Raw genomic sequence first — 9040 nt, forward strand, 5'->3', positions numbered from 1 at the left:
AATGGCTGGAGCGCTGCGTGACCGAGGTGATCGATCCGAGGAGCCCTTCCGTGGAGTATGGGGGCGTCCAAGGAGATCATCACGGTCCTTCTTGGAGAGCGGCGTGAGTCCCAACCACACGTGGTGTGATCCCACTGTGACCAGGGACATCATACGGCCAGCTGCGGCGGCTACACCATAGACCAGATTATTCATCTGTTCGATGCAGCGGTCCGAATAATCACTCCGGTCTTCTTGAGGTGGGGGCTTTCTGCTGAGAAGTGATCAGCGAGACCCCTAACATGCCCAGATTATTGTCCGCCGCCGCCAGCTGTGCCCCGACGCCGGAATATCTTATCAAGATTCCTCGTCTTCCTCCTCCTCGACAAACGGGGCCGCCCGCCCCGCCGGAATGGCCAACACAAATGGCATCTCCTCGGCCACCTCCTGGCCCTCCATTTCCACCACCTTGAGCTCCTCCTGGTCCTGCGCCTCGTCCGGCGAGACATAATGCGCCTGGAAATGTTCCAGGCGATGTTGGCGTCTGGGCCGTGGGAGCGCATGACAGGCACTGCAGGACGGAGAATGTTTGATGCCCTCCACAGCGTGGTCGGGCCCCAAACACTCTAAGCACAAGCGGTGGGGATCAGCGCCCGCAATTAAGCCAGGGCATGTAGGGCAAGGCCGAGGTTCAAGGAGTGGTGAGTCCATATTATTTTCCTATTTCTTTATCTTCTTTTACTTTTAGCTTCAGTTGTTGCTGCTCGCTGAAGAGAAAAAGGATGACAGTCGGGAGGCGTAGCCGCCTTATATACTGTGGGCCTGCGCGCGCATTCAGGTAGGCTCGCCCCGATTGGCCGGCTACGTTTATGCAACTCAGTAGGTGAATGCCCGCATAGCATGATAGAGAGTAGTACCCATAGAGTCCAGTAGAGGGCGGAGCCTGTGTGATATATAACGTTGCAGTTTCTCCCTTATCCGTTTGGATATGTATTAATGTGACTACTGTAAGAGGAGGAGGATGAATTATTATCATTCAACATGTCTTTGTCAGCAGATAATGATGAGACGATATCTTATTTGAAACAAATCTATAAACTGCCAAAATTATTGATTTGTAACTAGGCTAGATTGAACAAAATAATTAATATATTAGTATAACTGTATTTCTACCAACCAGTCAAGTTAAAGGTCATATCCCTATCTGTTCAAGATGTCATCACATCTATTTTTTATCCTATTCGACATTTGTCTGAAATTGTATCAATTATTGATGAATTCTTGAGTTGTGGCCAGACTATGTGTCTTTTTGTAAATAAAAATGCTAAAATGTCTACAGCTTTGAGCGACAAAAATATGTCAAAACTATTTGGTTTTCTTTGACAAGATAAGATTTAAATGCCCAGACTTTAAGTAAAATGTACTTAACAAAAACAGGATAAGGTTGACTAAATATGAAACAACAAAAAAGGATATTTTATACAGGTTTAAGACTAAGACTAAATTATAAAGTAGCTGAGGAAATGAACAGTAATGTAAAACGTGTATAAGATATTACCTTTATTATGCTTTTAATAACTATAATTTCCAATCTAATGAGTTTTTCTTGAAATACTGTTTTTGAAGATGCTTTGTCCAAAAAACTGTGGAAAGTTAATCCATCACCTTCAGAGATTTAGTTCTTAGGAATACACAGAGTCCTAATGAAGAAGGCAGAGCTTTCCAGTATTGGCAAGAGCAGCGTGATCAATGCCTCTAAAGACGAATCCCTGCTCCTTAACGATTACAAAAACAATCAAAACAACTCGCACAAAAACCTGCCTCTTGATCCTCGGGCTAAAACCTGACAGTGGTCTAAACCCTGAATCAGCACACTTTGCCCGTATACACTCATTAGCCCACATCATCTATAAAACACACTAATTAGTGTATAGTAAGGAGTGCCCTTCCTACTCATTAGGCCCATAATCACGTTAAAGAGTGCTGAAGAACTGTAAGAGAGTACGACTATAATAAATGTGTTTGAATCTCCTGTTAGCCGCTCAGATGAAATGCGCTAACGTCTTTGTATACAGCGAGAGTGGATTTCCTCATTTCCATTCTACAGTAAGCTTTACTAGCATTAAGGAATTATAGGTAGTGGCAGCTTACTTTACGCTGCCTTAAATTATTGAAGAGATTAAGGAGTTAATCTCAGAGTGGTAACCCGAGTAATGATCAGCGGGCTACTTAAATTAGCACTGGCGCTGCAATTTTTACTATTATGTGACATTTTGAGTAATTACCGTTGGTAACAAAGACACAAAAATGATCAATGATGAGCTATTAAGACAATGATATCCCAGATACACAGAGATATAATATTACAGACATTTGACACTCTGGCAAAACTGCAGTACAGAGATTCGAAGCATGGTCAGAAAAGTACCAGCGTTTCTCCAGTGTGTGACATTACTGCATCATATTTTCTTTATAGGGATGTAAAAACAGTTCCCTGACATATTTAATAGTCTGCTCCTTTATTGTTGAGACGCCAAGGCTACATGCGGTGTTCCTCGCTGTGATTCTGCGTAAAATCTAATAACTGTCGTCTTTCAAAAACGAAGTTGGAGTGCGTCCATGACCTAAATATGTTGTTTATTTCCTGTTTGTTGATGTTTTCTAGTTCAGAAAGTGGTAACAGTTCTATATTCCACTACAGCTGGGCTGTAAATATCTTTAAACCTCCATCTCATACAATATATATATAAGATCTGTATAATGACCCATTTGTTAAATTCCCTGGTTATTTTATGACTCCACACAGAGCAAGTTCAATATTTACACACTTGCCCTCATCTTGGATTCACCACTGTAAACACAGCCACGTCATCTGCCATTTTATCATCTTTAGTTATTGGGTGTTGGAATAGGCGGCTCGTGAGGCTCAGGTTTGGGAAGGCTAAATAACTTTTTTTTTACCTGACGCTGCCTGCCTCCGGCGTCTATAGAAAAGAGATCAACTCAGTGAAAGCACCGCCTGCTGACCAATCAGAGCTCAGTTTGCGGAGTTTAAATATATCAAGTCATATTACAGGATAAAGGAAATACAGTTTAAACTGCCGTATGCAGAGAAGACGCCGACGTGTCACACTTATCATTCATATCACATCATCAATCAGATCATCGATCACATAATATCACAATATTTCCTTATCTGAGTCAGCTTCTCGAGCCGTATCTAGCCGTGCAACACTTACATTATCACATACTGTATGCAGAAGTATTATTTTAAGCAACACATTAAGTTGACGAAACACTCAACTCAAATGTAATTAAAGTCAGATCCACTCGTGTCTTAGAAGGGGCAGTGATATCATAAAACTGTTGTAGCTTTCAAACACTGCAGTTTATTTATTTTTTAACAAGTTGTTCTGTATTCACCTTGCAGGTGCGTGTGTTGTATCCTGGATTATATGTTTAAATCATGGATGTTTAAAGTTCATATTTGTCTAATATTAGTTTACTTTTCATTAATGAAGTATGACGCTGCGCTGTCAGTTACACTTGTCCCTGTTTGTGATTGGTCAAATGTTGCTAACCCCGCCCTTTTCACGTAAAGCGCTCTCAGCTGGAGAGAGACACCTTGGCGTGATAACCAGCGTCGTAGGACCGCTTAGCGAGATCTCGTTTGTTTTGGGTTAGCTAAGATAACTCAAACATATAGGGTATGTTGAACTGGCTTCGTAGTGCACAGGGCACAGGTGGCTGCATAGAAGCGCTAATGTGAAAGACACAAACATTATACATTATATTTTTATTTTACCAGGATGCAGTTACNGTTGAACTAGCTTCGTAGTACAGGGCACAGGTGGCTGCATAGCAGCGCTAATGTCAAAGACACAAACATTATACTTTTTATTTTACCAGGATGCAGTGACACAAATATTTGGGAAGGCTTAGCCTTCCCTAGCCTACAGTACCCGCCGCCCCTGGGTGTTGGTCACTGTTACCCCAGAAAATACAAGCAGTTATTAATCCTGTGTGCTTGACTTCAGAGAACACACTTCATAAAGCCTTGATGTTCCTTTTAGTGACCGTTTTTCGCCTGCCGTCTGTCTGCAGACTTGTCAAAGCATTAATTCATGGTTTTTACTAACCGGTATCAGTATGGTTTTACTTCGGCATTATTTTGAAACGTGTATTACAATTAAATCAGGCTCAAATATGTTCATTTTGTTGTAGTTGTAGCCCCCTTGCCAGCGATTCTCTCTCTAGTTTAGCATACTCAGCACGACTCAGCCTGGTTGTTGGCCCGGAAAGAACCTCGATTTTATGGGGCCAGAAAAACTGTGAAATAGTACCAGCTAGCCGGAACTACGCCAAGTGGTAACGCAACCAAAAACGGGCCGGGCACGGCACGCTTAAGGCGAGCTCCGCGCTGTAGTGGAAATGCGCCATAAATGTGCAACCCACATGCAGTATTTTAGTTTTTATAATGCTGTTGTAAATAGTATACTCTTGTCTGCTGTGTTCAGACTTAAGTCATGTTTGTGATGCCACATTCAGGACCTTCAGAGTCCTTTTTTTAACAGAAGACCATTGCTAGAAGCTGCAGCTAGACTGCAGAAGTATTAGTTTTTGGTTTTTGAGGATGGAACAATTTCCCACACAGATATAGGGAGGCTAGACCTATACAATTGATTTATTATGGTAATTTCATGTCAAGACGAAGAAGAAGAAGATGGCTGAACTGTTCAGTGTCAATCCTGTGGAGCCATCTTCTTCTTCTTCGTCTTGACATGAAATTACCATAATAAATCAATTGTATAGGTCTAGCCTCCCTATANATACTTACAGTTCAGGGTAATCAACTGTTAAAAACATACTGTTCAAAAAAAAATTCTCCAATAAATTGATGTTTTCAAAGTAAATGGATAATCGTTTTTAATAATCATGATATCAATTATTGACCCAAATAATCGAGATCCTAGTCTTCAGTACAGGTGGCAATATTGTCGCCTGCCTGCGCTCATCTCTGACACCAGACCATGTAAACAGGCTGGTGTTTCTTGCAAAAAATCTTTAAGAGATGACATGAGCAGCCCTACCAGCATTTGCCATGGTGGCCAAAACATTTTTATTTGGTCTTAAATTGTAGTTCAACATTTATTTCCTTTTACTTCTGGACCATGACGGTGGGCCAGCCTTTAATGTTTAACTGAGTGGAATAGGTTGAATATGTTTTACCAAAATGTTGGCTATTAAGGAGTTTTCAGGTTGTGACAGTGCACTGCAACATGTTTGTTGATCTTGTTTATTGGTATTTATTATTTTGATATTATTTATTTAAATGTAGATATGAATGTATAATTTATTTTATTTTGTATTGGTTTTTCAGTTGATTACACTGAATGTATAATTCAACAGTTAAAGCGTTCAAATTATTTATTTTTTAAAAGTACAATAAATGGATGTTTTCAAAGTCAATGAATAACCGCATTTAATAATCGCAATTACAATTATTGACCCAAATAATCGAGATTATGATTTTTGCCATAATCGAACAGCCCTACCTCTGGATCATCTTGAGTAAACAAGAGCACAAGTTTTGACAAACACGCTTCACACCCGCCTGCACACGCACTCCCAGGAGCGGTGTGATTCATCAGAGTTAACGTTACTGATGTTTGAACGCCTCCCGATGAGACCCCTCTCCCACCAGGGTGCACATCACCCCCCACCCCCCTTAAAACTTTAAAGTACCCTACTTGCACTTGCTCACACCAGCAGCAGTCGTTTCTTCCGGTGACAGCATGTTTACTACACCTGGTTATTCCGTCACATGTGGCTCCCTGCATGTTTTAAAAAAAAACCTCAGACACGCAGTCGTTCTCTCAAAACAGCCCCCTCCTCTTCACCATTTCAAACGTAACCTCATTAAGACTACATTAACACTCCTCCCGTCATCTCTCCCTCTCTGTTATGAAGTCAGTGAATAATTTATGATAGCATGCTGCTAAACGGTGATCAGGCCTGCTCGGGCTCACAGGGCTTTTAATGGGCGTGGATGGACCAGTAAACAAACTGGTGGAGGAGAGAGTGTATGTGGGGGGGCGGGGGAATCTGCTATCTGTTGACAAATGTGTTAAAAGTTATCATCTTGCCATTTTGCCATCATCATAGTTAAGAGACTGCAATTAGATTCAGGCAGCTTAAGGGGCTGTATTAAATGTTCCCACCTGCCACTCACAACAAAATCATTTTTTTTTTCTGTATTTCCAGAGCAGATCAGCAGCGGTGACGACATGGTGAGTGTCTCTGCGCGGCCACTAGGGGGCAGTGTTGCTCTCAGCATCAGACTTGTTTATGCTCAAAGAAGGGAGCCTTACTAAGCCTCTTTTGTTATGTTTTTCTCTAATTTTGTCCCTCTTTTTGTTTCATCCCTCTGCCTTTTCGCCACATCCAATTGTCATCCTTTCTGGGGAGGGCGGAGCAGACGCCAGCAGCTCCACCTGTGAAGTAAGTGCAGACATTGAAATACTAGGCATCTTTGTTTTTTGTTATGATTAACCAAGGTGTAGAGTGTCAAGATGGTCTGCTTTTTTTTCTTTGAAGTTCTTTATGGAGTTTATATATTCATAGCAGTAGTTGTGGAAAAACAAAAGCTCTTCACACTTGCTAATCTGTTTTTTTTTTTTGTGTGTGTTTTTCTTGCAGACATGACTGGTATCAAACAGAGTCTCAAGTCATCGTCACAGTCATGGCAAAAAATGTACCCAAGGATGGTGTGTGTTTCAACTACATGGAGAGAGAGGTATAAACACACTTAGAGCAGAGAGTGTTCTCTCTATTTGTCTGCAGCAGAGATGGGTTAGCTTTCCTCAGGGGGGCCCATTAGATGGGTCTCACACACATGCACACAATAACACACACACTCCCCATGGACCCAACTATGCCTCCAGTGGTGCCTTGTTAACATTGCCCCCAAAGTACAGATCTAAGAACAATTTACCATCCCCAGCTTCTCCAACCTCCTAATTGTCTGGAGATAGACGGCATAACTGATCTAGGATCAGCTGCAGAGCCCTCCGGGGACCTCCCTCCCTTCTTTTGCGTTTTCTCTTTTTCCCTTCACTTCTTCCCCTCTCTCTCTGAGGGGTAACTGCAGGGCACCCCAGGGAGCGCCTTTGTCTTTCCTAATAGAATAACAAACTGAGTTTACCCCCGTTTCAGATGAAATAATTAACTCGCCGAGAATCCGACATTCACTTCACAAGCTCCCTCCGTGGTGTGAAGTACAGATAAGTTCATATATTCTTTACTAGGTCAGTATATACAAAAGAAATTAAAGATGAAAGGCGGTGGTTCCAGCTCTGCTCCCGGGTGACTGAGCATGCAGAAGCTGTATACCTACAGACAGCACAGGAATTCAACTGCAAATGAATACTACGCCTTTTGATAGTTTTGTGCAATTGCCCAAAAGCTACTTTAGCTAACTCTCGAAGCTTTCATCCCCGACAAAACTACTTCTTACATAAATGTAGTCCCAAATCAGAAAGTCTACTTCTTTAACTGAAGGTGTTAGAAAACGGAATGTTCCTCTGCGACATAAAAAACCCAGATTTTGAGACAATAGCAGTTATTCCTCAAGTGGGAAGGGATTTTTTCTATATGAGGGCAGCGTTTGCCAAATGACAAGTGTGTGTGGGAGTTTGAGTATTTGGGCCACAGCCGAGTCCTTGTCCCTCTAAACCAACAAGCCACCCACCCAGCCCCAGTGAGTGACAGGCTGTTAGGAGCTGTCTGACCCCCCCCCCCAACTCATCTCTGGTCACTCTGGGGCTGCAGGGGACAGGGCGACTATACTCCTGGCCGACAAAGCAGCCACATCAGATCATTATTCTCACAAGCTGACACCTGCACCCCCCTAACAAGCGCTACATCCCCCCCCCCACACACACACACACACACACACTCCTTTTCTTTCTTTTTCTTTTGTGTGTTTTCTTATGACTGCAGTTAAAGGGATGGTTAAGATGTTTGGAAGTGGTGTTGTTGTTCTTATATGTAGTCAATATATTACCTACAGTAAAGTAAGCAAAGCAATGAAGTGCTGCAGTAGGGATCTTCTGAAAAACATACTTGGCTACTTTAAACAATGACCACCTCAAAACTCAATATCAGTTTAATTGCAAGTTATCTTTTAGCCTTTACCTTGCATCTCTTCCCACCACGAGGAACTGAAGCCCTAATATCCATCTATGCTCAGGCCAAAGCCACCAGACTCTCTTCAGAAAAACTCATTTTAGAAAAAGGGTTGCTTGCCTCGATCGGCTATAGTTTGTTGCTGCAGCTTAATAATAAATGAAGCAGAATCTTTAAAAAAATGCTGATAAAAGAACCAATGATTTCTACAATATGTTGTTTCACTAATTGCCAATCAGGCGTGGTGTATAATTCCTGGTGTCTGTGTTCTCTTCAGCTCTCTGCCACGATGAAGCTGGCATCAGGGGAGAACTACAACCTGGACCTCCACCTCCTCCACTCCATCATCCCTCAACAGAGCAACTTCAAGATCCTCACCACCAAGGTACCACACTTTTCAGCTAGTCTAGTCAGTGGCCGTTTCTCAATCTCGAGGATGCTGGCTTGGTAGTCGCGTACTTCCAAGCAGAGTCCTGCACGGGTCTGATTTTCAAGACCCGCTCCCGCCCCGCACCCGCGACGTGCAATACCGAACCCGCCCTGCTACCCGCACATATTACCAATTAGTTCCGCAACCCGACCCGACCCGTCGGCACAGGATCTGCAACCCGACCCGAACCCGCATATATATATGAGCAGTGAAAACGTGCAATTATTAACACACGCAGTTGCATATTTGTCTCAAAAAGCGTGGGATGTTGGTTATTTTCTCCATCTAGGAGGACACCAAAAGCCTCCCAGACGTTGGATTTCGCTCTTGAGGAAGTGTTGGAAAATGCTGTATTCTCCGCTGGAGAGCTTCACCTCAGCCATTCAGAATGTACAGCGCTCAGAAGCTGATTAATGCGCTGCAGAGGTTATGATTATGCACCCG

General features: G+C 42.7%; 1 protein-coding gene across 1 annotated transcript; it reads left to right on the top strand.

The window, feature by feature from the left end:
- Window positions 1-6248: 6248 nt before the first annotated feature.
- On the top strand, window positions 6249-8551 carry LOC104962820 (suppressor of G2 allele of SKP1 homolog; the record flags this gene model as incomplete). Its single annotated transcript, XM_010791319.1, has 4 exons — window positions 6249-6269; window positions 6410-6480; window positions 6679-6775; window positions 8444-8551. Coding segments are annotated over exons 1-4 (279 nt in total), but the record flags the coding sequence as incomplete, so codon positions are not given.
- Between the last annotated feature and the right edge of the window lie 489 nt (window positions 8552-9040).

Source organism: Notothenia coriiceps, unplaced genomic scaffold (assembly GCF_000735185.1).
Source record: "Notothenia coriiceps isolate Sejong01 unplaced genomic scaffold, NC01 NC01_scaffold00035413, whole genome shotgun sequence".
Taxonomy (NCBI): domain Eukaryota; kingdom Metazoa; phylum Chordata; class Actinopteri; order Perciformes; family Nototheniidae; genus Notothenia; species Notothenia coriiceps.